We start from the raw sequence: 25,897 nt of genomic DNA, 5'->3' as shown, positions 1-25,897 counted from the left end.
CCCTCCCTCCTGTACGCTCCTTTCAGGTGCTGGAAGGCCACAATGAGGTCTCCCCGCGGCCTTCTGCTCTCCCAGCTGCAGAAGCCCAGCTGCCTCAGCCTGCCTTCAGAGCAGAGGAGCTCCAGCCCTCTGGGCAGCTCCGTGTCTCCTCTAACAGCCGACTGCTCTCCCTGCGGCACTCCCTGCTGCGGCACAGCGCTGCACTAACGCTGTGTCCCTACGACGCGCCGTTCCGCGCTCACCGCTTCTAGCGGACAGGGCTGCGGCCACCGGCGTGGCGGCCCGTTACGTCACGGCACGGAGCGTTACGCAAAGTTACGTCACGCGGCGTTACGTCACGCCACGCCCGCCGTGCGTGCAGGCCGCGCTCTCGTTGCCGTGTGGGCGGCGCCGCGCGATCCCTGCCGGCCGCCGTAGGGCCGCGTGTGCGGGCGGGGCGGAGCGGGCGGCGCGGGGCGGCATGGCGGACTACCTCATCAGCGGCGGCACCGGCTACGTGCCCGACGACGGGCTGACGGCGCAGCAGCTCTTCAGCTGCGGGGATGGGCTCACTTACAAGTGAGGGAGCGGGGCCGAGAATCGGGGCGCGGGCGGCGGGCGAGCGGGCGGCCGCCGGGGCCCGGCGCTGAGGCCTCTCGTTTTGGTTCCCGCAGCGATTTCCTCATCCTGCCCGGGTACATCGACTTCACGGCGGACCAGGTGGTGAGTGCCGGGGGGGGCTGGGGGCCGCGCGGGGCCTGCGCCGCTCACCGCTGTTGTGCCGGCACGCAGGACCTGACCTCGGCGCTGACCAAGCGGATCACCCTGAAGACTCCGCTCGTCTCCTCGCCCATGGACACCGTGACCGAGGCCGGCATGGCCATCGCCATGGCGGTGAGTGCCCGCACTGCGCCGCGCCGCCGCCCCGGGGGATGCTGGGGGCAGCGCGGCGTGGGCCCGCCGGGAGCATCGGGCTCCTCGGTGAGCGCTCCGAGCTCCTGCGGGCGCTGCGCTTCTGCACGTCGCTCCCGGAGCAGCGCGGAGGGGCCGATCCTTGTGCTCGTCCCCAGGCTGCTGTGCCCCAGGAGCACTGCGCATCCATCCGTCCGCTGGTCCCTTAGGGAAGGGCCTCTCTGCATCCTTCTGTCAGTCCCTTAGAGAAAGGCTATTACCCCTTTGCCCGCAACGCTCATCTGCCTCTGTGTTTTCAGCTCACAGGGGGAATCGGCTTCATCCACCATAACTGCACCCCCGAGTTCCAGGCCAACGAGGTGCGGAAGGTGAAGGTGAGCAGTGCTGTGCTTGGGGCGGGTGGCAGAGCAGGGATTGCCCCGACGCATTGCAGCTCCTTGCACGTGGCCACGCAGACCTGTAGGGTGGTGTAGGCCTGGAGCCCTTCCAGCCTGCTGGAGAGCTGGGAGAAGAGCTGCAGGATGAGACTGCAGTGTGTGCTGGGTCTTTTCAGAGTGGTGGTGTTGAAGTGGTTGCCTGCATAAAGCTCATGCTTTTGTTGTACGTTATGCTGAGTTCAGTGTGGGTTTTGAAATGTGGTGGGGATGTTGCCCTTAATTTCAATCAGGAGATCAGTCTGGGAACTCCTTGAAATCTAATGCTGTCTAAGTGAGCCTTAGTATTGTTTTGCATTCTGGTGATGAGCGTTTGGCCAGGCTGGGAGGCTGCAGATCTTTGTGCCTGGACAGTGTCTGCCAGGTGCTGCCCAGCCTATATGCTGAACCTCTCTCTTTTCAGAAATATGAGCAAGGATTCATCACAGACCCTGTAGTGCTGAGCCCCAACGACAGAGTGCGAGATGTGTTTGAAGCCAAAGCTCGTCACGGGTTCTGTGGGATTCCCATTACAGACAATGGGAAGATGGGGGGCAAGCTGGTTGGCATCATCTCATCTCGAGACATCGATTTCCTAAAGGAGTCAGAGCACGACTTGCCCCTGGGCGAGGTGAGCACCTGCTGGATGTGAGTGTTACGCTAGGAAGCCCTTGTGCAAGGGGGAGGGATCGGAGCTTGGCTGTGAGAGGCTGTGCCAGCAGGAGGTAGAAGGCTCCGTGTAATCTCTGCCAAGTCAGTCTTGTCTAGGGCAGAGCATCTCCTCCTTTTACTTCCTCTCTGCATTGTGAAAACCATCCTCTCTGCAGCTGGTGCTTTCTGTTGGTGCAGGAGTTCCCTGTGTTCTTGCTTACTTACTGCTTGTCCCATGCTGCTGTGGGCTGGGGTTGCAGAAACTGTCCCGTGCCCAGCTGTCCTTCCAGCCTTCCCTTCCTGCGCTGCCTTTCTCTTCACGCCTTTCGTCTTGACTACTCACTTTTTTTAGGTAACACCCTGAGCATGAAGATGAACAAGTTGCCTTTAATAGTGCTGCACTCTCAAACTCCCCTCTTGCAGGAGCACATTATCTGCAGTGCTGGTGTCTTGTTAGGTTGGCTGTTTGTGTCACTTGAGCTGTGTAACTGTACACCACGGTGGGTTACACCAGCGGTGCCTCGGGGCCAGCTGCTGCTGTTGGCTCAGGACTATTATTAGCTCTTGGTGAACAAACCTGTTGTCACATGCTCATCCTTGTTCGCTTTTAAATCTCCTATAAATACCCGTAACAAGAGTCCTGCAGCAGGAGCAGGCTCTAAAAGTGTGCGTGGCCCTTTGAAACGATGCTGACCCATTCAGAAGATCCTGATGAGAACCTCTGCTCATGCTTTATGCGGTTCGTTCAGCACTGTGGAGTTGGAAGCTCGCTGCTGTTGATGAAGGCAGTGAATGGTCTCCTAGACCCTGACACATTTGCAGCCTGGCAGTGGTCTTGCCAGCCCATTTGTTGCTATCCAGTTAAACACGCAGGTCTCTTGTGGGTCCCACAGGATGTTTCTGTGGTGTTTCAGGCTTTTTCTGAGAGGTAGATTTTGTCAGAGACGGGATTTTAGGTGGATGTAGGCAGGGCGAACATCCTTCCTGATGCAAGATGTCTGTTCTTATGGTATAAATAGCTAATGTATTCCATCATTTCTTTCACGTGCAACTAATGGACCTTCCTTGAGGTTCAGTCTTCCTTTTCAGCTTTGCCTGGCCTTCCTGAGTAACTTTTTGAGAGAACTTTGGGGTTGCTCAGGTGGGAAGGGGCCGGATGTTCTCCCCAGCCCTCTGCTTGTTGTTCAGCTGCAGCAGGCTGTCTGTATCTCCTCAGGATGGAGGTCTGACTGCTTCTCAGCTGCTCTTCTGGTGTTCGGCCCAGTCACAGTGAAAGCTGTTTTCCATATCCCACATCAAATACACCTGTGTTCCAGCTGTGCCTGTTGCCCCTTGCTTTTCTGCTGTGTTTTGATGCTTGTTTGTCAGGGTGACGTGGGTGAACATGTTTGTTTGGATTCGAGTGACTCCTTTGCCCCAGTGACCTTCCCAGCAGCTATTCTGAGTGGAGCCCTCGTAGAACTGTGTGCTGGGGCTGCTGGCTGCACAAGGACTGAGCGCAGCATTTCTGCCAGAGCAGCAAGCAGTTCTGGAAGCATCTCCAACCCTTATTTGCCTGTACCCTGTTAAAGGAGATGCTGTTGGTTTGGGTGATGTCTTAGAGTTGTTGCTTCCAGGTGCTCTCCCTTGGCTTGCTAAGGCCCAGAGTATTCACTGCACCAATGGGTTCGGGGGCCGAGTGTGACAGATTCCATCTGGCTGCTGCTCATATGGGGACAGAGCATTGGAGGCTGTTCCTGTGTGTTGCTGGAGGCATTGCTGTGCTGTGGGATCCTTTGCCTGCAGAGCACTCCCACTGTGCTGTGGAGCATTTCATGTGGGCACAGGGGCTCGGTATTTTCAGATCAGTGCGAAGGAGTTCTTGTGACTTTCTGTCTTCTCCCTCCCACCAGATCATGACAAAGCGGGAGGATCTGGTAGTGGCCCCATCTGGTGTCATGTTGAAAGAAGCAAATGAAATTCTGCAGAGAAGTAAAAAAGGTACATGTGAATGGCTGTGATGCTGCAGAGAGAGGTGGGAGCGCAGGTCTGGGAGGAGCAGGGGGAGAATGTGAGCATGGATCTGTGAGCGGGCGGACCATGGAAAGGCCACGTGCCACGAGGGAAGGACAGCAGGGAGAGTGCCCTGAGCACAGAGCCAGGGGACAGAGTTCACGTGCATTCATTCCAGATCTGTTTGAAGTTGGGGGATTCTTGGCAACCCTGTGGCAACCAGAATGCCTGGCTGTCCTGCCACACCTCTTCTATTTTGTATCCTGGCCCTTGTGTTTTGGCACTCAGTTCAGCTCCATTAGGGTTTGATAGCTTGACTTGAACTCCTAGAATTCTCTGTTACACAGGTTTTTCAGTCATCTGAACCCTCTGCAGATCAGGTCAAGTTCAGTAGTTGTAATCCTGACTGAGACTGTACCTAAAAGAACTTGAGCCACTCACTCCTCTAAGGAAGCAGCTGGTGGGGGAAAATGTCCCTGGCCCCTGGGAATGAAACAGTGGGGTTTGCTATCCAGCTGCAGTTCTGGCCCCAGTCCCATGTAGGGCATGCTGCTGCTTGATTTTGTAGATGGTGATCCCAGTGCCAGTGCGTGTGTCAGGGCATCCTGGCAGCCCAGCAGCTGGGCTTTGATAATGCTGATGGCCATGATCACCCTGCTAATGGGTGTTTCTGCATCCCGGCACCAGAGGGGAGGAAGTAGGAGGGGAGGAAGGAGGGAAGCTAATACGGAGCGGCGTGCTTACGTATGCTGGATATTTGCCTTATCAATTGGTTGTGCTAACCATATTGCCAGAGAGTGGGGGGTATTTGTTGTAAGCCAAGACAGGTTGGATAATGCAGCTCTGGGTCAGCACCTTGTACCAGTACCTTGTACAGAGCTGCTGCTCTGCCACATGGCTCTGGGCTGCTATCTGTCTGCAGGAATGTTCTCTGTTTGTCTCAAGGCAAGCTGCCAATTGTTAATGAGGATGACGAGCTGGTGGCAATAATTGCCCGCACTGATCTCAAGAAGAACCGGGACTACCCTCTGGCTTCTAAGGACTCCAAGAAGCAGCTGCTGTGTGGTGCTGCTATCGGGACACACGAAGATGACAAGTACCGGCTGGACCTCCTTGTGCAGGCTGGTGTGGATGCAGTTGTGCTGGTGAGCTGCTGCAGGCCGGAGGGATTGGGGGTGGGCTGAGGATCTGATCTGAAGATCCCCTGGCAGTGGAACAGCAGCGTGGCAGTTACTCTCGAGGTGCTCCACCTCTGCTCTGAAAGCTTTCATGCACAATGGTCATTGCTGGTATTTCCACATTGTTTCTCATCGATTGTTAGCCTGCAAGTCTGCTGTGATCTGAGGGCATGGCTGAGCTGTGCTGCAGTTGGAAATGTTTAACAGGCACTGCCAGCTGCCTGGGTCACTGACGGTCAGCATGGCCTGACCGTGAGGTGGTTGACATCTGCTGTTTGGACTGTTCTGCTGCATGGCAGGGAGAGATGCATTCCTCTCACCTTTCTGTTTCACCTGCAGTCTGAGACAAGGCAAACCATGTCCTGTTGGTAGAGCAGCTGGTTCTTACTTGCAGCCAGATGTGCTGCTTATTGCCTACTGGTGATAAGTAGGAGAGCTATGGGATTGAAGTGGGAAGGATATTACTGAAGTCTTTATGATAAGCTGCCTTGCACAGGGAGGTATGTTACTGTCTTGACATCAGCTTCTGTTGTGGTTCTGTGCTCAGCTTGGGGTGTTATTCTGCCCACTTAGCAAGTTCAGAACAGTGAAGATCTGAGGTTCTTCCAGAGCTGTACTTATAATCTTTTACAGAAATTCTGGTTGATATTGGTTTTCTTTCTGTTGCAGGATTCCTCTCAGGGGAACTCCATCTTCCAGATCAATATGATTAAATATATTAAGGAGAAATACCCCAACCTACAAGTTATTGGAGGAAATGGTAGGCCATGTGTTGAACAGTTCTCATTTCTAAAGTATGTTTGCTCTCTTAGACATAGAGGGAGCTGCAGGGACATGAATGAAATCGTGGAATCATAGAATAGCCTGAGTTAAAAGGGACCTGCAAGGATCATCAAATCCAACTCCTGGCCCCACACAGGACTACACAGTATTTAAATCCTGTGTGTGAGAGCAATGTGAAATGATCCTGCTGGTAAATGGCTGAACTTAATGGTTTCATCTGGCTTGTGGAACACAGCAGCACCACTCTGCAGATGCTGAGCAGTACCCTGCTGCTGCCACTGCTGCAGGTATTTCTGAAGCCTTTGTTCTGCAGCACAGTGTGCTGTAGTGCTTGGTAGCCCATTACACATTAGCCTCTTTTGCACACTGGTGTAAAACTTTTGGTTAATAATATTGAATGTTGCTTTATGTGATGGTCCAATGGGGATTTTCCCTGTCTCTTGACTGTGAAGTACAGCAATCCCTGTAATTTACCTTGTTAACGTCTTATTGATGCTGCTTTTAACCTGTGCTCTGCCCTCGCTGCCCGGTGTAGCCCAGAGAGTATCTGGCATTACCGAGTGCCCTCTGCTACCTCAGCCTTTGGGCATAAGGACCTGGTGAACCAGTGTCATCTCATCTACTGGGCACAGCTGGGACTCACAGCTCCTGCTTTCGCAGGTTACGGTGGGCAGATAGCTGTGGCACAAGTGTCCGGCTGGAGCCCTGGGTTTGCAGCCACGGGGGAAAACACCAGGGCAGGGCAATGTCATGCACAGATCTGCTTCTCTCTCTTCAAACCAGTTTCTGCTCCCCACAGTTGTGACTGCTGCTCAGGCCAAGAACCTCATTGACGCAGGGGTCGATGCCCTGAGAGTTGGGATGGGCAGTGGCTCCATCTGCATCACACAGGAAGGTGAGAGAGATCAGCTGTCTCCTAAATAGACTGAAGACATCTGGTCAGTAGAGGTATTCTGTTCAAAGCAGTGCAGCCGGGACAGACTTCTCCCATCGTAACAGCTGTGTCTCACAGCAAGCGGTCTTCCACCCCCTTTGTCCAGGACACTCTCATCACTGGGGTCAAACCTTTGAGGTTGCAGCAGCAGCAAAGGCATTTCCCAGTACTGACTGAGACTGAGTAGAGCAGGTGTGGCGCACTCGGCTTTGCCCAAGGGAGCCGCTGGTGTGGGGCAGGGTGGGCTTGGCAGGCAGCCCTGCAGTGAGAGGGGCTTCCCTGCTCTCTTTCTGCACTGACAGAAGCAGCAATGGCAGTGGGTTAATGCACCAGGCTGTCTGTGCTCTCCTTCCCTCTGGCAGTAGTGTGCATGGTGGTTGAATTTTGGTCTGCTGGGCTCTGTGCCTTTCTGCAATTTCCAGGCTGAAGAGGAGTTTCTGGCCATTGTCTCTGCAGTTAGTGGGAACTTGTGCTGGGCAGAGGCAGTGTCACCCTTAGCTAAGAGCAGAGTGAGTGTTCCTAATGCCTGGAAAAGCATCCTTTGTGGCCAGGCTCAGTCCTGGTGTTCTGATTCTGACAGGTGAGGTGCAGGGGGTGGTGCAGCACTGCAGCCTGCGTGCACAGTCCCTCTGCTCTGCTCCTCAGTCCTTGCCAAGGGAGATGGCTGACGGATGGAGATGTTGAGTTAGTGCTCTGCCTCTTCCAGTGTGGAACAACTGAACTGCCCTGGACCTGGACTTTGTTTTTGCTTTGCCTGCTGGGGGTGCTGTGGCTGCAGGGATTCTGTGCCTCACAGCCAGCATCGGGCTGATGCTCCCACAGTGGAGTGGAAGTGAGATGTGCGTGTCCTGCTCTGTCCCCAAGGCAGAGAACTGACTGAAGCACACTTTGTAGCATGGTGAACACCTGCAGGGGGTGCTGCAGGAGGCCGGGTTGGGTGCTGGCTTGGGGGAAGGAGCAGAGCTAGGACATACCACTTTGCAGCAGACAGGGTTGCAAAGCTCTTAAGCACAGCTTCCCAGGCTTTTGGATCTCTTAGGGCAAGAACTCTGGTTCTGGGGTTTAATGGGTTTACCTCCCTGGATGGCTGCTGGGGTAGGGTGAGCATGCGCTGTGCACAGCCAGCCTGGCTGTCTTGGAACTGACCTCTGGCTTGGCACAGGCTAGGCAGGATTTGCAAGGTCAGCTCTGTCCCACACCGTATGCTCTGCCTAGTAGCAGGTCACTGCTGGGGTCCTTTGTTCTGCTGCTGTTCTTCTGTCTCTAAAATATATGTGTTTGTTTTTGTTTAGCTGCTCCAAAGATCCCTCCAGACCTAAAGTCCCACAGCCCCAAATGCCCTTCTACTGTCACGGGCACCTATAGTAAGTCACTTGCCCTGTTCCCAACCCTAATTATGTGTCTTGAAGCAGGACCCTTATTTGGCTGCACATGGCCCTACTGCTTGTTTGAGAATAATTTAGCTGTAGATGCACTTGGGGTTTTGTGGCTTTGGATACTGGTTTTGAATCTGAAATGGAAGCGGAGAAGCCTTTCTGAATTCCTAAAGCAGGGTCTGAACTGTCAAAACAAGGAGCATTCAGGCCAAAAGCCAGTTCAGGAGCCTGGCCGAGCCTCCTGGCTGGATCCCTAGCCAGGCACGCACCTGCTAGTCCAGCCCTGGGAGATGATCCCCGAGCAGTCCTCAGCCCTGCTCTAAATCTGGGCCAGGCTGTGGGGAATTTATGCACTGGCTGAGCTTGACTTGCAGCTGACTCCCCCAGGGTTACAAAGGGATGTAACAGCACGTTACAGCTGTGTACTTGGAGCACATCTCTCCCTACTAATGCCTGATTCTTGTGGGGAGAGAAGGGGCTGACTCCTGCCCAGCACAGGGTGCAGCGTGGCTCTGTACTTCTCCGATGCTACCGGATTGAGCAGACAGCCATGGTAGCCCTTGGTTTTTGTCCTTTCTTTCTGTTTTGAAACACCTCGAAGGGAAAGACGTTTCTGTGGAAGATCCTGGAAGGTTTTCTCTAGCGGTTGATCTTTTAGGGTCACCTTTTGCAGATACACTAAAAAAGACAAACCCTCACCTTGACTACTTGGTGTGTGCGTGCTCTGAACCCTGCTTTGGAAGCCTGCACTTGGAATCTGTGGTGCTGGGCCCTGGGACACTGGGAACGGCGTGATGCTCCCAGGAGCCCTGAACCAAGTGGTTCCTTAAAGGGCTGGTCTCCGTGGTTGCTGGTGGGAGGTTTCTGCAGGCTCTTTTTCCTGGCACAGTCCTGTAGGTGCCAGGCTTTAGGCCCTCCCTAATGACTTGCTTCTCTCCACTGAGCTCTTCCCTTGCAGCCTCAACGTGGCCTTTAGCAGCGTGGCACCAAGTGAGACCAACTCTTTAAGACTAACGGCATTCACGTGGACCTGGCAGACCTCCCTGGCTGGCTGAGCCCTAGCTTAATGCAGAGTTTTGTTCCATTCAAATCATTTCTTTCATGACCTCTACCTGGCTTCCCTCTCTCAGCAGCTGCTGCTGAGCCCTGGGAACAGAGCGATCACAGCCTCTCGGCCTTGGCAGATCTGCCAGGGAGGTGTGCTGCCAGTGCTGCTGCCAGCAGGCTAAACCACACCTGGAGTTTGCGCTCTGAAGTACTAATCCTGCATGTCCATAATCTTATCTGCTGTATCAGACTAACTGTGACTGGCGAAAAGGCTTCCGGTTAATTGTGGGGAAGTCTCGGTGAAAGAAGCTTATCTCGGCATACTTGCATGCCTGCAGCTGACAAATGTGTTACAAGACATGCCCTGTGCTGATTTTCCCTCAAGCCTTCCATGCTCAGTGGAAAGCCTCTAACTGCTAGCGACTGGGAAGCGCAGGTAAATCTGGAGCTGATAATTTCCCTCCCGTGGGGCAGCTAAAAGTGACAGAATCCTGGCTGCACTGCAGGGCAGGAGCAGAAATTATTTCCTGTGAACCATCTGATCATCCTGCCCACTTCCTTTTCCACTGCTGCATGTTCGTGTGTGTGTGCGTGCAGGTGTGTATATATCTAACAATATATCTATACATAGCTATGCGTATTGACTGTCTCCCAGCCAGCTGCCCCTCCACGCAGGAGGCACAGTGGCCAGCTGCTGGGTATACAGAGAAGGGGTCTGGCACTGCTATAAAGGGGCGAGCAGTGGGACGTGGCCCATGCTAGGGATGCTCAAGAGAGGAGCACTTGGAGTCTGCTCCGCTTCCTTCCCAAGCTCCCTGTCTGCCTGCTATGAGCCACGAGCCTTGGCTCATGCCAAGCGTGCCATCAGAGCCCCGTCCCAAGATCAGCCCCAGCCTGCAGAGCTGAGGGCCACGAGGATGATGTCCCAGCAGGTACCTCCCGGGCGTGTGCTTCTCTTGCAGCTCGGCCCAGGGATTTGTGGGTTCCTGAGTGCTGGGGGCATGTGTGTGCTGGAAGCCTAAAGGGCCTGCTGGGGTGGGGAAGCAGTGCTGTGTGGGAGCTGACTCTCTTCCTGCTCTCTCCCCACCTGTAGTGTTGGCATGCGGCCGCCCCCAGGCCACGGCTGTGTACAAGGTGTCTGAATACGCCAGGAGGTTTGGTGTCCCGGTGATTGCAGATGGAGGGATCCAGACAGTCGGACACATCGCCAAGGCCCTGGCACTCGGCGCTTCCACAGGTGAGCAGAGCACGGAGCAGCTGGGCTGTGCACTGATTGACACATGTGGCTCCACATGGCGTCAGATTCAGCATGAGGCAGTGTGCCTGCAGGAGGCTGTGGGCACAAGGGACCAGCACAGTTTAGGAGCTGTGTGCCATCACTGAGGATTTCGGCAGCCACAGCCTTCCTGCTGCTGACCTGCTGCCCTTGGTCTCTTGCACTAGTGATGATGGGCTCTCTCTTGGCTGCCACCACGGAGGCCCCGGGCGAGTACTTCTTCTCGGATGGAATTAGGCTGAAGAAATACCGTGGCATGGGCTCACTGGATGCCATGGACAAGAACTTGGGTAGCCAGAACCGGTATTTCAGGTAAGAGATGGTTCTTCAGGTAACAGATCAAGTTGCTGGGATCTCTGATTCACAGTTTTGCTCATTTCTGCTCCCATGCAGCGAGACAGACAAAATCAAAGTGGCCCAGGGGGTCTCTGGCGCAGTGCAGGACAAAGGCTCAATCCACAAGTTCATTCCATACCTGATTGCTGGGATCCAGCATTCCTGTCAGGATATTGGTGCCAAGAGCCTGACCCAAGTCAGGTGAGTGCTCACCTGTGCTTGTGCTGAGGTTAGGCCACGGTGCTGGTCTCTGGGCAGGTTGTGCCCGAGCTGCAGTGTGCTGGTGCTGCCTCGCTGTAGCCCTTTTCTCCCTTAGGCTCTGGGGGGTACATCTGCCAGCTCCAGAGGTGCAGGAGCATGGCTTCCCATGAACTCTCTGTTGGCTGGGCCTGAAGTGTTGTGGGGTTGCTCTGAGGAGCACCACCAAGGTGGCTCTGAGTGCTGCTGGAGGGATGAGCAGCTCTGGCTGAATGTATATCAGAGCACTGTTCCCTGGGGGCTGGCTGGCACGTGACTGCCTGCCCTTCCTCCTCAGAGCCATGATGTACTCGGGAGAGCTGAAGTTTGAGAAGAGGACGACATCTGCCCAGGTGGAAGGAGGGGTTCACGGCCTCCATTCGTAAGTGCTCCTGGCTGGCAGCTGCTCTTAGCTGCATTGGGCCCCTTTGTGGGATCGGACTGCTCAGTAAAAGGGCTGTCCTTTGCTTTTGTCCTCACAGGTATGAGAAACGTCTCTTCTGAAGGAGGCCCCTCTGTGTCTCGTTGTGCCACTTGGCCTCACGCTACCCCCGATGGGAGCTGCTCATGCTGCAGAAGTGCCATTTCTCTGTGGGCTGCCTGGAGCTCCCTGTATCTGTTGGCTGCTTCATCCCCACCTTCGAGGGTCCACCAGCCGCCCAGGAGCCATGCTGCTGGGCTGCTGCCTGGAGCCTCGTATGTGTTGGCTGTGTTTTACAATAAAAGAGGAAAAGAGGCGTAGTTGGTGTGTTCAGTTAAAAGTGGAGCTCCCAGGGGCTCCTACAGCTCCAGTTTGACTGAGAAGTGCTGGATCTTACACTGTGCTTCATGACCACCAGGGGAGCGGATGGGAGTGGATGGCCCCAAAAGGGGCAGCACGTTGGGGAGAAGGAACAGCCCCTTCAAGTGTTTTATGGTAAGGCAGCTCCTGTCAGCAAACCAACCTGGCACCAGCAGAAAACAAGTGGCCCCTGGGCAGGAAAACAAATGTGTATCACCGTCAGCCACTGTGAGGAGCTGCCAGAGCCAGCAGCAAGGCAGCAGTTTGCTGGTGCAGTGACCAACATGTAGGTGCTTGTGCATGTGAATGCGGACAGGCCTGAGCAAGCACATTGTCCTCTCTGTTTTTGCACGCTTGGTGCTCTCCACAATAAAGTATTTCTCCTGTCTGTGGCCTCCCCTAAGCATCCTGTCACACCTCCCACCTGCAGGCACTGCCTGCACCCCAAGCAACAGCCCTGGAGGCTGCCATGGGAGCCCACAGCACTGGAGTGCTTGCAGGGGCGTAACGAGCCGGTTGTTTCCTGGAAGGCACACAGACAATGAACTCAAACATGAGCTCACAACCAAACAACAGCTTGTGAGCTTATGAATGCTGCACAAGTTTGCTTTTCTGCATGACTGCCTCCTGAAACAGCCCTTGCCTGGCCAGGATAGCTTGCAGCACAGCACTGCATCAGCACCCTGCCCCCAGCACTGCTCCAGCATTATAAGTGTGCATTCACCAACAGTGCTTCTGCTGCTAATGTTGCCTGAAAAACACATCTCTGTAACATGGCGATGTCAAATGAGATTTGTATATGCTAAAACCAGAACCTGGAATTACATGGCAGCCGTATCAGTGCTGAGCACTCATTGACCTGCAGGGAGGAGGGCAAGCATCGCAGCATCCTGCAGCAGCTCGGGGCTCAGCAGGGAGCCACAAACCCCAGAACGGAGCCTGGGGCAGGCGGGAGGCAGCCCCGACACCTCACACCCAGCCCAAAGAGCTGCAGCCCCTGGCCATCATTGCCGAGCGTTAACCACTCCGTGACTGTTTGTACGTCTGTTTATGTGTATTCTCCTCGTGCAGCCCCCAGGCACGGCCGTGCGGCAGCCCACAGCCGAGGGGCGGCACTCAGCCAGCAGCTGGGCTCCCACCGTCCATCCTGCGGCGTTTCTCCCCGGCGTGGGGCATCCCGGTGCCGCGGGCGAACGAGGGCAGAGGCGCTCAGTGCGCTCAGTCCGCGGCAGCCGGCAGCGCTGGGAGCCCCGTGTAGATGCCCCGCGGGGGGATGAGGCCGGCAGCCGTCAGTCGCTTCTCGCTCGTCAGGAAGTTGAAGGTGGCGCACGCGTTTGGCTGCGGGAGGAGAGGGACGGTGCGACGGGTCGCCGCGTGGACGGGGAGGGCAGCGACGGGGAGGGGCCGCTCCTCACCGTGTCCTGCACCTCCACGGCGATCCCGCACAGCCGCATCTGCCTCAGCACGGTGGGATGGAGCTGCTCCACTCTGTCCCCCGTGCCCAGCACCAGGATCTCTGCAACGACGCACGGAGGTGGCCCGGCGGCAGGCGGGATCCCGCGCCGCCCCGGAGCCCCAAGGGAGCCCCGAGCGGAGGGTTCCCATCCCATCCCCACCCTCACCCCCATCCCGTGCCGTACCGATCCGCGGCTCCAGCAGACGGAACAGCGCCAGGCTCTGCGGTGTGATGTCGCGGTGGGAGCCGACCTGCGGGCAGCGGCGCTCAGCGGGGCGGCCCGGCCCCCTCCCCGTCCCGTCCCGTCCCGTCCCGTCCCGTCCCGTCCCGCACTCACGTTCCACTGCAGGATGGCGCGGGGCAGCACGGCGCACGGCCCGACCACCACGCTCCCGCTGATGCTGAACCCGCGGCAGCTGTAGCCCTCGATGAAGGCGCTGTTGGGGCTCTCGGGCTGCAGCACCGTCACCCGCGTCCGCTGGTACATCTCGTCGTCCGACGGCGTCAGTCGGTGGCCGCGGCGCGGCGCCCTGTGGGACCGGCGGCGGCTCAGCCCGGCGTGCGCGCACCGGGACCCCCCGCCCCGCAGTGCCGCCCGCATCCCGCACCGCCCCGCACCCTGTGACGGCCCGCGGACCCGCACGGCCCAACCGCCGCAGCGCCGCCGCCGCCGCCATGGCTGTGCCGCTCCCGGAAGCGGCGCGCGGACCCGCGGGGCGCCCCCTTGCGGCAGCCGCCGGCACTACCGCCGCGCCCCGGCAACGCGCGGGTTCGGGGCCGTGGGGCGTCCGCGGAGGCGGCGAGAGGGCGGCGGTACCGTGCCCCGCTCCGCCCGCTGCGACCGGCACCCGCGGGGCGCTCTCGGTGCGCCCCGAGCCGTGGTGGAGGGACTCCGGGGGGCGCACACCGTGGGGGGGGGGGGCTCGGCGGGCGGCGCGGCCCCGCACCGCGGCGTGGGGTTGGGGTCCCGCGGGGACGGCCCCGTGCCGGGCTGCGGGGGGGAGCGGGGGGGTTCCCGGAGCGGCGGGCGGCTCCGTTGGTTCTGGGTCCGCCCGGGGCGGGCTTTGGCCCCGGCTGCGGAGCAAAAGCGAAACCGGCAGCGTCGGGAAGGGGGAAGCGGGCGGCACCGCCGCGAAGGGGTGAACGCGGAGCCCAGCTCCGCCCGGGGGTCCCCCAGCCCCGCGCCGCCGGGGACACCACGGAGCGGCCGCGCCGGAGCTGCGGGTGCCGCCGTGCGGAGGTGAGCGGCGTCGGGGCGGCCCCGCGGGGGTCCCTCGTGGGCGGCCGAAAAACCGCGGCGCTCCACCACGGGGCCGCGGGAACGCAGGAGCGGGGCGATGCCCCCGGGTTACAGCCCTGCGAGCACAGCCGGGACCCGCGCGTGGGCTGGGGGAGCCCCGCATCGCCCCGCGGCGCCGACCCCGAACCGCCGAGGGCTCCACGGTTCCCTCCTGTGAGGGCTCGGCGGGGAACGGGGCCGTCGGGTGACTCGGGGGGGCACCCACGCCGTGCCGGCCCCGGGCAGGTGCCGCGGGCAGCGCCGCCGTCGGACGCCGAGCCGCTCCGCCGCGGGGCCTCTCGCACCACGGGTGGGATTCCCCCGCCCGGCGGCGCCCGGTTTCGGTTCCTCGCGTGCTCCGGGCTGAGCGATGACACAGGGCGGGCAGCGGCCGGGTGCCGAGCCGTGCCCATCTCCGGCAGCCCCAGCGCAGGTGTCCTCCCTCCCTCGGGGCCAGCTCGGGTTTCCGGGGCTGCTCCGGTGGCACCGCGCGCTACGGCCCCACCGGGGCTCCGCTGGGAGCCATTTCCTCACGGCCCTCCCCGCGGCACCCGGGTAAGTCGCCCGCTCCCCCTCGTCCTGTGGGTGGGCGGCAACGGGCCCCGCGTCCGTCCGTCTGCAGCGCCGGCACGGGCAACGGAATCCCAAAAGCAGCTGTCCCCGCTGCGCCCAGCTGCCCTGGGATTTCGTTACCCGCGCCTCCGCCTCGGCCGCCGCCATGCACCGGAACGGAGCCGCTGCTCCGGCACCGTGGGCAGCAGCGCGGCTCAGCCCCACGCAGCACAGCCGGGGGTTCCCCGTGACAGCAGCCGGCTTCCTGGGCACGAGCCGTCGGGGTGCGGGCTCTGCCTGCGGGGACGCGGCCGCTCACGCAGAGCCACAAACTTGTGCACCGGCTCAGCGCCACCGCCCGCCCACGAAGCCCGGTGCCGATGGGCAGCGGGACGGCGGGATCTGGCCCTCGGACAGAGACGGCTTTGGAATGACACGATCACTCCCGCTGAGCGCGCAGCCAAGGAGCCATCGGGGATGTCGTGTCTGCCCTAAGCTCTTTCGGCACCTCCGAGTCCCCCCACGGGCTGTACCGGGAGCGCCCCGCCCCCACCGCAGCCGGTCCCGCCACGTGCCGGGCCGCGGTGAGCTGCCGGCCCCGACCCCGCTTTGCCAGCCCCGGGAAGCAGCTCTGGGGGCCGCGGCGCCCCGGGCAGGGATCCCGGGCGGCTCCTGCCCTGCGGACAGTCAGCAGTTGGTCTGTGTGAGCGGCCGTTCTCAGATCACCTCCTGGCTGTGGGTGGTGCACGGAGCTCCCCCACCTCGGGGGCTGCCCGGGGGGGGTTTGGCCGCCCCTACGGACGGTCCGTGCGCGCCCCGCTGCGGGTCTCAGCGCCCACGTCCCCGCGGTGCCGCACGGAGCGGAACGGAACCGAGCGGGAACCGGTTTGGGCCCGAGGGCGGAGCGGCCCCAGCGAGGAGGGAGGGCGGGGCTGCGCCGCGAGCCGCCGCGGGGCTGAGGGCGCTGCACGTGGCTCCGCCGGGAGGGAAGTGAGAGCGGGAGCCCAACCACGTGCGCGTGGCCCGCGCCCCCCGCAGCGCCGGCTGCTCGCTGCGGATCGGGATGAGCCCCGCACCGCGCGGTCACGTGGTGTGCGGGCTGCGCGCTGCCGTGCGGCACAACGCGGCTCCGGCCCGAAGGTGTCCCGGGGTACAGCGGCACCGACGCTCCGCCACGTGGTAACGCCCGGCCCGGTGGCAGCACGGAGCGCGGAGCGGAGCGCGGCCGTTCCCGGACACGCGCACAGTTCCCCCTTCAGACGCGGGCGGCTCCCCGCCCGCCACACCCAGCATGGCGGCGCCCCCAAGATGGCCGCCCGCGCCCAAGATGGCGGCGCGGGGTCGCCGCGCGCCGCGCTCAACATGGCGGATGCGCTTCTCCGTCGGCACCCACGTGAGAGGCGTCGGTGACGTCACGTCCGGACTCGCACCGGAAACGGCGGCCGGGCCGCTATGGAGACCGGGGAGGAGCGGCCGGGGCTGGCGGCGACGCTCCGTGCGCTGAACGCGGCGCTGGGACGGACCGCGGCGCTCTGGGTGAAGGAGAGCAGCGCCCGCAACCTGCGGCACCGCGACTTCCTGGCGCCGCGGGCCGCCCTCGGGGTCGCCTACGGCGGGGGGCAGGTCGGTAGGGCGCGGGACGGCCGGCAGGCGGCGGGAGGGGCCCGTCCGGGCCGCGTGCCGACCGGCTGCCGACCGGCTGCTCCCCGCAGGTGCCGCCCGACGTCGTCGCGTCCATCGCGGCGCTGTGCGGCCCGGCCGTGCTGGCGGTGCGCGACTGCCGGCAGACGGCGGCGGGGCTGGAGGTGTCGCTGCGGCGCTGCGAGGCTTTCCGGCGCGTGCTGGGCCCTCCGCTCCGCACCGTCCCCGCCCCGCTCCCGACCCCAGCCCCGGCGGTGGTGCTGCACTGCCCGGCCCTGCGCTGTCCCGCCGCCGTGACGCCCCGCCAGCTGCGCCCGGTGCTGCTCGCCGACCACCTGGCCCAGCTGCTGCGCGCCCAGCGGTGAGCGCCCCGCCCGCGCCTCGTGCCCGGCCCGCGCTCCGCAGCTCCACAGCCCGTGCCCACATCTCGCCCTCCCGCAGGGTCGGCACGTTCCTGGTCCCCGCCGTCGCTGACACGCAGGGTCTGGAGGTTCTGCGGCAGCTCCGCGTGGAATGGCCGTCCAGCAGCACAGCCGGGTGTGACGCCGTGTCGGCCTTGAAGCAAGCGCTCGGTCGGTGCCCCTATGCCACGCAGTGTGACAAGGGATCAGGTGCGGCCTCGCTGCCTGAGGACATTGTTTGTAAAGTCCACCTGAAGAGCTTCGTGGAGCAGCAGGGGCTGCAAGGCTACGACCCCAACCTGGGAGTCCTCCTTGGTGAGCAGCACGTGGGGTGTCACTGATGTGACAGCAGGGGAGAAAGGCTGCGAGTGGGTCTGATTGAGAGTAAGGGACAATTAGAAGCAAATCGCTTCCTCCTTTTCCTCTGGTTTGAGCCATAAATGGAGACAGCCTGGGACAGACGGTATGGAATAAGCCCCTTGTCCCACTGAGTGCCCTCCCTTCTTTCAGTTACAGAGGAGAAGCTGCGGTCCCTGGCTGAACTGCAGCAAGCCGTGCTGCAGGGCACGGTGAGTGACCCCCTGGTGCTGCCTGCTGCTTTATGCCCTGACGTTCCCTTCTTTCATGTCCCAGTGTTTGAACTTGTTGCTGTGCCGTGCTGCAGGCAGGGTGCCAGGGGAGCTGCTGCAGCGTGGTGCACGTGGTGAGCTGTGAGGAGGAATTCCAGCAGCAGCAGATGGATCTGCTGTGGAGGATTTTGGATCCAGGAACCCACGTGGATTTGCAGGTGAGGAACTCCTACGTTCTGCACCATGACCCATACTGAGACAGCACATCTTTGGCACCTGCAGTGAAGGCTGAGGCCCAGCTTTGTGCCCGTATGGGTCTCCCCTTTCCCTTGGCATCCAATTTCCTTGGGATTTTATCATTATAGAAGGAGGGACAGGAGAAAACGGCAGGGTCACAGCTAGAACAGGACTGTATTTAACTTAATGCAGTGCTGTTTTAGCAGCCTCTGACTCTGGGCTCCTCTTTACCTGTGGTTCGCATTCCCAGGATGTGAACAGTTTCCTGGCAGCTCTGTAGGCAGTTTTCCTACACTTCATTATAATGGAGTTTCCATCTTTCACATAACACTTCCTGTCTCTTTCAGAAGTACCTCGTCTGTGGACCAGTGAAGGTGACAAACCCCTCATCCCCCATCAGTGCAGACCAGTACTTTCAGTAAGTTGGTATTAAGCAAGGAGCCCGCCATGCTGCATGTCTGTCAAGTCTTGCTTGTGCTCGGTTTGGCCCTGCAGGCAGCAGTCCTAGCGCTGTCCCTCTCTTCTGCTTCTCTGCACTGCTGAGCTGTTTCTAGAGGACTCCAACAATGTTCCTTCACTACTGTCAGCAGCAGTGCTGCTGCCCCTGGCCTGCTCCAGGCAGGATTTGTGTGCCCTTGGTTGGCCTGCTTTCTGTTGCAGAAGGAATGATACCCCATGCAGCCTGCTCTGCAGGGAAGGAAGCAGTGACTGAGTGTCTGTGTTCCTCCCAGGCTTAGAAAACGCCAGATGTATGATGCCTCTGTCATGAAATATGGGGAGCTTGCGCAAGGTGAGGGAGGGTTTGCTCTGCAGGCTGTGGATGGGGGAGGTCAGGGCTGGGGAGGTGCCCATACACCAGCTTCAGCAGCGCCCCCTCACTGCAGTGGGGTTTTCCTGCCTGGGGCTTTGGAGATGGCAGGCGCACTGTACCACACAGCTTGCTCCACCCCCACCTGTGTTCTCTGTGCAGATGAGGCCTGGACTGAGGTTATCAATATCCTGACGGTGGCTGCCATCAGGTTTGAGATGCTGAGCACTGCCCACCGGAGCCAGGTATGATAGCCCAGAGCCGCAGTGCAGTGGGAGGCAGGGGAGCAGTGCAAGTACTGCTCAGGGAGCTGTGGATCATGGCACAGGTTGGGAGATTGGTGGGAGCAGAGGGACAAGTAGCACTGCATGAGGATGCACTGCATGGCCACCCCAAGCCCGGTCTGAGAGTGGTTTTCCTCAGGTTAAATCCTGTACAATGTCTAGGCTGATGTGCCTGTCAGCCCTAGCAGGGCATGGTGCTCAGCATGCTCGTGGCCACATTTTACCTGATGGGAAGGTACTGCTCCCCAAGCAGGAGATGCAGGGATGCACCAGGAATGGCCCTGGGCCAAGCAGCCTGGACTGCAGGTTGTCTGTGCCCTCAGATCACCCTGGACCTGGAGGGCAGCAGCATTTCTACGAAGGGAACCAAGAGTGGTGCCTTTGTGATGTACAACTGTGCCCGGCTGGCCACGCTCTTCGACACCTACCAGAGGGCTGTAGAGCGAGGTGAGCACTGGCCCTGCCTCCTCCACCTCTAACTGCTGTTCCTGGGCTCTCCTCACACCTGCAGCCTCTCGCCACTTTTGCAGGCACGTACCCACCTCTGCCACCAGCATCAGAACTGAACTTCTCCTGCCTCCGGGAAGAGGTGAGTGCTGAGGGACGGAAAGGGACTGTGGACAGCAGCGTGCCCTCAGCTCTGGGAGATGGATGCTTCTGGCTCTCTCTGACAAGCATAATCCTTTCACAGGGTGAATGGCTCCTCCTCTTCAGCTACCTCTTGCCCTTCCCAGAAGTCTTGCAGCAAGCAGCACAGCTGCCCTCACCCAGCAAGGGGTTCCGGATCACAGCCAACACAGAGGCAGTAAGTGCTATATGGCAAAGCACCTGTAGGTGCTGAGCCGACACTGCTAGCCCAGAGCAGCGCTGCTGTTCTGCAGGGTGCTGGGGGGGTGTTCCTGAGAAGAGCTGGTAATACCCTCGGTGCTATTCCTGCTGTGTAGGATGGCCCCAGACTGGCCAGACCATGCAGCACCAACCCAAGCTGTCTGTGTTGCAGGTGTGCAAGTTCCTGATCCAGCTCAGCATGGATTTCAGCTCCTACTACAACCGGGTCCACATTCTCGGGGTGAGCCAAATGTCCCAGAACATTTAACTGGGGGCTACTCCCAGGTGCCAGTAGGATGAAGGAGCAGGATATGAAGGAGGATGGAAACAGCAATAGAACAGAAATAGAACCGCCACCTCACTGCCTTTCTCCTTGCAGGAGCCGTTCCCTCATCTCTTTGACCAGATGTTTGCTCGCCTCCAGCTGCTGGGAGCAGTGAGGGACATGTTCCATAGTGCCTTGGCGACTCTGCACCTCCCTCCTCTCAGCCAGATCTGAGCCACCACTGAAGACTGCTGACGAACTGCAGTGTTACAAGGGGCAGAACAGGGCACTTCCTCCCAGGCCAGGCACCAGGCTGCCTGCTGGTCAGGGGCTGGGAGTTGAGGTCCATCTGAGCCTCACGATGGGGCTCCTACTGCCCAGTGCCCATGTTTTAAGGGCACGCTTAAGTTCAAAGGAAGGAAGCACAAGGGACCAGGGCACCCCCATACAGCCAGGTACCAAACTGTTCCCTTAAAGCTGTTTATTAAAGAGGAGCTCTGTGCTGGCAGAGAGCTCCTGAGCCTCAAGGGCTGCTGCCCTGCCTTGTGCCAAGTCCTGACATTAGGGCTGAATACAGTTATTGCTGGACAAATGCTGTGTCTGACCCTGCAGTGATAACTGAGGAGTGGGAGGGACAGATGGGTAGAAGGAGAAGGGTCTGTGCTGCGCACAGGAGTGGGAGCACCTCACTGCAGGAGCAGTGTTGAGCAATGCTTGCAAGCTGCCCAATGCTCCAATAGCACTGTACAGCCTTTCTGGACCAGGGCTGTGTACAGCTTCTTGTCCTTCATGTTCCTTGGCTGCCTGCAGGCCTGCTGCTACACAGGAACAACCCTGCCAGCCTGAGGAAGGCACTGAAGGGCTGTTCTGATAGGGCTGGCCTGGCCTGAGGGGGCGTAACAAACAGACTGCGTGCTGCAGCCCTCTTTGTTCCCCAGTAGCTCTGTATCTTTCTTAGCCTCCTGCTGCCCTCAATCCTCCCAGCACTGTGGAGAGCCGTGGCCCTCCCTGTGGGACAGAGGGATGTCCATCCTCCTTGAGGAGAACAGCACAGCTGCATCAGTGCACACGCACAGTGTGCGGAGCAGCATGCCGGGACATTCCTTTTCTCTCTCTGTCCCCAGGCAGGTGGGGAGCAAGGACTGCACTGTACCCCATTACTGGACAGCACCCTGTGACTGGAGCTTGCAGAGGGTGTCCAGGGCAGTACAGCGCAGGAGCTCCAGGCCCTGCCCACAGAGCACGCAGTACCAGCACTGCTCCCCACCTGCCTCCACCACCTCCCAGCAGTCCAGCTCTGCCAGGTCAGGCACGTGGAAGAAGGTGGTGCTCAGCTCCTCCAGGCTGTCCCAGCTCAGCCGCCACAGTGTCAGCCGCTGGTCCACGGAGGCAGAGAGCACCAGGTCTGGCTGCAGCACTCTGATCCCTGTCACGTGAGCAGCGTGGGTGCATGGCCTCGCCACGCGCTGCAGGATGTGCAAGCAGGTGCCTGGCTCGGCCTCATCACCGCCCCGTGACACCTCCAGCAGGCAGACGTGGATGGAGCCATCATCACTGCCACTGGCCACCAGGAACCGTCCCTCAGGCAGCTCCTGGATGTGCAGGCTGTTCACCCCACAGCTGTGAGCCATGACAGTGAGCAGCGGGGTGCCCAGAGCTGGAAGGAAAGGCTCGGTCAGACAGCAATGCAGAGAGCTGCTGGCACAGCCTCCAGCCCACGGCTGTACCCACCCAGCAGCTGCTTCTCTCCCTCTGAGTGCTGCAGGGCAGCTGTTGCATCTGCGATGGTACTGGTGATGTCCCAGAAGGCAACGCTGCCGTCGGTGGCCGCACTACACAGGAGGTGCTTCCTGGAAGGAAGGTGTTGGGCAGCCTCCAGCCCCATGCTGATACCCAGGGCAGGCAGAAGGATGCCTCCCTGCTGCCATCACTGACCAACTTCCCCATTCCCCTCTCACCAGCTCCACTGCCATCACCCTGTCTTGCTGCACAGTCATCATGACGATGAATGCTTCCCTCCCAGTGCCCTGCCCAGAGCTCACCTCTCCTCTGCCCGTGTGTACAGGAATGCCTCCACTTTCAGCACGCAGCGCTGGTGGTGGAATGACTCTGCCACGAGCAGCAGCTTCTGGGCAGCCTCCAGCAGCACAAACAGCCTGAGCAGAAAGAGATGCGGCTGATCCTGGAGAAGAAGGTGCCAGCTCAGAGCTGGTATCTCCAGGCGGCTGAGCCCCATGCTCACTGCTTACCGGATCGATCCATCGCTGCATGCAGCAACCAGGAATGTGCAGGGCATGGGTGGCTGCTTGCTGTTGGTCCCACACACAACTGAGAGGGACATGTACCTGGGCAAACATAGAACACTTGCTGCATGCCCCCCCGGCACCTGCTGTCCTGTAGGAGGATGGGGGGCAGCAGCATGAGCTCAGCACAGGACACAGCTCTGAGCACTTTGGGTTCTTAGAGGAAGGACTGAGCCAAAAGCCCCTCAAAGGCTCAGGCAGCCATCGAGCATCACCTCGTCTCCGGGTCCATCTTGACAAGCTTGTGCCTGTTCTTCATGCGGTCCCAGTGCTCATCCAGCCGGTGGGAGGCCACGTGGGCGACCTGGCAGCTCACCATGCCCTCAGCCCCCAGATCCACGGCACACTGCAGCCTGTAGCACTCAATCTGTGCTCGGCCGCCAGCTGAGAACAGCAAGGAGCAGAGCCGGGTGCCATTATGCAGTGCAGTGTCAGCCAAAGCCAGCGCCCTGATGCTGGAGATGTGGTCGCTGAGCCTGGCGAGGGGCACTGCCGCACGTGTCAGCTCACTGAGCGTCAGCACACACACCGTGGTGTCCTCGCTGCCGGTGACAAAGACATTAATGGGGTGGCATCCAGGTGCCTGCACCGCCCCCAGGTGCCGCACGCAGGTGATCTCGCGGCCATGCAGGGATGCCAGCAGCACCCGCTGCTCGCAGGGCTCGGCCTCGCTGTGGTACAGCATCACGTCCCCACGCTTAATGAAGGCGAAGGCATCGGCCTCAGGGCTGCTGTAGTAGCTCCAGGAGCGGTGCCCTCCGCCGCAGGGCACACAGTGCAGGTTCACCCCACTCCTTGTGCTCCACACCACGAAGTTGTCGGCATGGAAGCCCAGCACCAGCAGGTCCCCACCGGGTGTGAAACGCAGCTCCTCGATCCACTGCAGCCCTTTGCAGGGCCGGTGCTTCTGCAGCACCTCCAGCTGCTGGTCCTGCAGGCGGAGCTGCCGGTAGCAGCCATCCCGGCCTGTGCTATAGATGTAGTCCCCGTGGCAGGTCACCGAAGTAACCCCTGTCTTGCCATGCAGGCCAAAGAGCACAGATAGAGGGTCCTGGAGGGGCACAGCCTCACTGTGTAACAAGAAGGAGGGCTCTGACTGGCTCGCAGTGCCCTCGGTGCCTGGGGCACCTCTGTCGGTGCCATCAGAGCTGCTGCTGCTGCTGCAGGGGAAGAGGAGGAGGGAGCCGCGGCGGTCCCCACACAGCAGCAGCCCCCCCTGGGGCAGGAAGGTGGCACAGGTGTGCCAGCGCTGCTTGCAGGGTGGCAGCCGGTAGCGCCCCATGAGCCGCACCGCAGGCACCTGCCCGGGGCTGCACGTAACGTCCATCCAGAGCACGGTCCCGCCGGGGCCAGAGACCAGGAGGGCGGCGGTGCCGAGGGACGGCTGTGTCCGTGCGGCCCAGCTGAGCCCCAGCACGGGTCCCTCGAACGGCCTCATCCTGGCGACGCGCTCGGGGTGGTCCGGGGCGAACACGAGCAGCTGCCCGTCGCCGCCGCCCAGCGCGCAGAGCGGTTCTGCCCCGCCGGGCATCGGGGCGGCCGCCAGCAGCCCGCGGGGCCCGCAGGAGGCGGCGGGGCCGAGCAGCGGCACCCAGCGCCCCGCCGCCGCCTCGTAGGCCGCCAGCCCGCCCGCCTCGCCCAGCGCCAGCACCCGCCGCGGCTCCACCAGCAGCACCGCCCGCGGCCGCTCCGGGGCCCCCAGAGCCTCCGCTTCCACCGGAGCGTCCCTCCGCGGCCGCCAGAGCCGCGCTCCCCCGTCGGACCCGCCGGTAGCGAGGCAGCCGCCGGCGGGTCGCAGGGCCAGGGAGCGCAGCGCTCCGCGGTGCCCGCGCCGGACGCTCCGCACGCCGCCGCCCCCGTCCCACTCCAGGCAGGCTCCGTCCTCCCCGGCGCTGACCGGACGCGGCCCGCGCAGCCCCACGGCGGCCACGCGCGAGCCGTGCCCGTAGCACAGCAGCAGGCAGACGGCCTCCCCGCCGCCCCCCAGTTCGCCCACGGCCCAGAGCCGCACGCCGCGGTCCTCGGAAGCCGAAGCCAACAGCCCCCGCGGCTCCGCGTAGCTCAGCGCCGTCACCGCGCCCCGGTGCCCCAGCAGAGTCCTCCGCGGCGTCTCCGCCTCCGCCGCCCTCCACACCGCCACGGTCCCCGCCGCCGTGCCCGCCGCCAGCGCCAGCCGCGCCCAGCCCGTCCCCGCCAGCACGGCGCAGCGCAGCGCCCCGGCCCCGCCGCACCGCGCGCTCCGCAGCCAGCTCCCGCCGGCGCGCCACTCGTACAGCGCCACGGTGCCGCCCCCCAGCGCCAGCGCCAGCCTTCCCCCCGCCGCCCAGCGCGCCTCCCACACCCGCGCCCCGAGCCGCCGCGCCGCACCCCCGCCGCACGCGGCCAGCCGCGCTCCCCCGCCGCCCGGCCCGCCCCGCCGCACGGTCAGCACGGCCAGCCAGCCGCCGCCGAACGCCGCCACGCGCCCGCCCGGCCCGGCCCGCAGCCCCCGCACGGCGGCCTCACGCAGCGCTCTCCGCCTGCCCGCCGCCGCGCCGCCGCTCAGCAGGAACGCCGCCACCTCCGGGCCCGTGCCTGCCGGAGCCGAACAGCGCGTCAGCCGCCGCCGCGGCCCCCAGCGGCCCCCCGCCCGCCCGCCCGCTCCCCGGCCCGCCGCTCACCCGCCAGCAGCACGTCCCCCGCGAACTCCAACGCCGTTACCGGCGCCACCAACGCTACGGACTCCATTTCGATGCGGCGTCCCGCCCCGCCCCGCAACGCTTTATTGGCGCGCCACGTGGCCCCGCCCCCCTCCAGCGCGGGAAAAGGCCACGTGCGCCTGCGAGGCTCCGCGGCAACCCGGGAGCGCCGCCTACAGCTCCACGTGCAGCCCGCTGTACGCTTTGTCCACCGTCCACTCGCCCGGGGCTCCGGCCCCGCTCCCCGCGTACCGCTCCATCTCCTGCTGGAAGCGCTGCTGCCGCCAGCGATTGGGGTCCACGTTGATCCAGTTGTTGGCGATCCACTTGGTGCCCTGGGTGACCAGGCAGCCGCCGTGCAGGGCGAAGTCGTCCAGCTCCCCCACCCAGCCTGCGGGAGCAAAGCGGGGGGTGCTGCAGGGCACAGCACGGGCAGCACCTGTGAATACTGACACCCAATTTTAGCTTGGGGGCTTCTTACAAGGGTCCCTCCTGACACCCCCCACCATCACCCCACCCTGTCTGAGCACAGGGGATGTTCTGCATACGCAGAACAGGCGCTGCCTCTGTGCCTCCCCAGCATTTCACATCACAGCTGCCCTTTTCCTCAACTTTTCCCCAAAGGAGAGGGTGGAAGCCAGAGTTTTGAAGCCATACCATACGTGATGTGTCACCAGTTCCAACCCTTTATAGAGATCTCA

The 25,897-nt window shown here is 61.4% G+C and overlaps 5 protein-coding genes across 7 annotated transcripts in view; 2 read left to right on the top strand and 3 right to left on the bottom strand.

Moving 5' to 3' along the window:
• The first annotated feature begins 398 nt into the window (after positions 1-398).
• IMPDH2 (inosine monophosphate dehydrogenase 2) lies at positions 399-11,854 on the top strand. 2 transcript variants are annotated; one of them, XM_072347248.1, is made up of 15 exons: positions 399-558; positions 654-702; positions 772-873; positions 1,191-1,265; positions 1,729-1,935; positions 3,848-3,935; positions 4,893-5,092; positions 5,795-5,885; positions 6,708-6,803; positions 8,135-8,206; positions 10,359-10,502; positions 10,709-10,853; positions 10,935-11,078; positions 11,413-11,496; positions 11,597-11,854. In XM_072347248.1, exons 1-15 carry the CDS (start codon positions 461-463, stop codon positions 11,616-11,618), a joined length of 1,617 nt encoding a protein of 538 aa, XP_072203349.1. In that variant the 5' UTR covers positions 399-460; the 3' UTR covers positions 11,619-11,854. The 2 variants fall into 2 exon arrangements, with proteins under 2 accessions (XP_072203349.1, XP_072203348.1); XM_072347247.1 differs by lacking the exon at positions 8,135-8,206 and having other exon boundaries at positions 11,597-11,851.
• A 1,118-nt stretch (positions 11,855-12,972) lies between these two features.
• NDUFAF3 (NADH:ubiquinone oxidoreductase complex assembly factor 3) overlaps positions 12,973-25,897 on the bottom strand; it is a 27,462-nt gene continuing 14,537 nt past the window's right edge. Inside the window, exons 2-6 of one of the 2 annotated variants that reach the window (XM_072347002.1) lie at positions 13,970-14,026; positions 13,689-13,881; positions 13,536-13,602; positions 13,311-13,411; positions 12,973-13,233 (exon numbers count right to left, since the gene is read on the bottom strand). In XM_072347002.1, coding sequence (XP_072203103.1) covers positions 13,114-13,233; positions 13,311-13,411; positions 13,536-13,602; positions 13,689-13,838 — 438 coding nt within the window. In that variant the 5' untranslated portion in view covers positions 13,839-13,881; positions 13,970-14,026 and the 3' untranslated portion in view covers positions 12,973-13,113. Of the gene's footprint in view, positions 13,234-13,310; positions 13,412-13,535; positions 13,603-13,688; positions 13,882-13,969; positions 14,050-25,897 lie in introns of those variants that run through there. The other variant, XM_072347001.1, reaches the window with a different exon arrangement.
• DALRD3 (DALR anticodon binding domain containing 3) lies at positions 16,597-20,809 on the top strand. The gene is made up of 13 exons (XM_072347095.1): positions 16,597-16,805; positions 16,895-17,184; positions 17,265-17,539; positions 17,735-17,793; positions 17,889-18,011; positions 18,378-18,448; positions 18,762-18,820; positions 19,001-19,083; positions 19,446-19,569; positions 19,653-19,711; positions 19,814-19,927; positions 20,123-20,191; positions 20,330-20,809. Exons 1-13 carry the CDS (start codon positions 16,635-16,637, stop codon positions 20,447-20,449), a joined length of 1,617 nt encoding a protein of 538 aa, XP_072203196.1. The 5' UTR covers positions 16,597-16,634; the 3' UTR covers positions 20,450-20,809.
• WDR6 (WD repeat domain 6) lies at positions 22,378-25,245 on the bottom strand. The gene is made up of 3 exons (XM_072347582.1): positions 25,179-25,245; positions 22,734-25,092; positions 22,378-22,560 (listed from the first exon to the last, which is right to left on the bottom strand). The coding sequence occupies exons 1-3, from the start codon at positions 25,243-25,245 to the stop codon at positions 22,461-22,463; spliced, it is 2,526 nt and encodes an 841-aa protein (XP_072203683.1). The 3' UTR covers positions 22,378-22,460.
• Positions 25,248-25,897, bottom strand: part of P4HTM (prolyl 4-hydroxylase, transmembrane) — a 13,401-nt gene continuing 12,751 nt past the window's right edge. Inside the window, exon 9 of the mRNA XM_072347094.1 lies at positions 25,248-25,587. Within this exon, the coding sequence (XP_072203195.1) occupies positions 25,370-25,587 (218 nt within the window). The 3' untranslated portion in view covers positions 25,248-25,369. The remainder of the gene's footprint in view (positions 25,588-25,897) is intronic.

Source organism: Excalfactoria chinensis, chromosome 12 (genome assembly GCF_039878825.1).
Source record: "Excalfactoria chinensis isolate bCotChi1 chromosome 12, bCotChi1.hap2, whole genome shotgun sequence".
Classification (NCBI taxonomy): domain Eukaryota; kingdom Metazoa; phylum Chordata; class Aves; order Galliformes; family Phasianidae; genus Excalfactoria; species Excalfactoria chinensis.
Note: the sequence above shows the minus strand (reverse complement) of the source record. Positions and strands in the feature narration are given on the sequence as shown.

Bases quoted from the DNA above. Each gene is read 5' to 3' on its own strand.
- WDR6 (XM_072347582.1), bottom strand. From the start codon at position 25,245: ATGGAGTCCGTAGCGTTGGTGGCGCCGGTAACGGCGTTGGAGTTCGCG. The intron at 25,093-25,178 runs GTGAGCGGCGGG...CGGCTCCGGCAG, and splicing joins GGGGGACGTGCTGCTGGCGG to GCACGGGCCCGGAGGTGGCG. The intron at 22,561-22,733 runs GTGATGCTCGAT...ATGTTTGCCCAG, and splicing joins AAGATGGACCCGGAGACGAG to GTACATGTCCCTCTCAGTTG.
- DALRD3 (XM_072347095.1), top strand. From the start codon at position 16,635: ATGGAGACCGGGGAGGAGCGGCCGGGGCTGGCGGCGACGCTCCGTGCG. The intron at 17,540-17,734 runs GTGAGCAGCACG...CCCTTCTTTCAG, and splicing joins CAACCTGGGAGTCCTCCTTG to TTACAGAGGAGAAGCTGCGG. The intron at 19,712-19,813 runs GTGAGTGCTGAG...ATCCTTTCACAG, and splicing joins TCTCCTGCCTCCGGGAAGAG to GGTGAATGGCTCCTCCTCTT.
- IMPDH2 (XM_072347248.1), top strand. From the start codon at position 461: ATGGCGGACTACCTCATCAGCGGCGGCACCGGCTACGTGCCCGACGAC. The intron at 1,266-1,728 runs GTGAGCAGTGCT...CTCTCTTTTCAG, and splicing joins ACGAGGTGCGGAAGGTGAAG to AAATATGAGCAAGGATTCAT. The intron at 10,503-10,708 runs GTGAGCAGAGCA...CTCTTGCACTAG, and splicing joins GGCACTCGGCGCTTCCACAG to TGATGATGGGCTCTCTCTTG.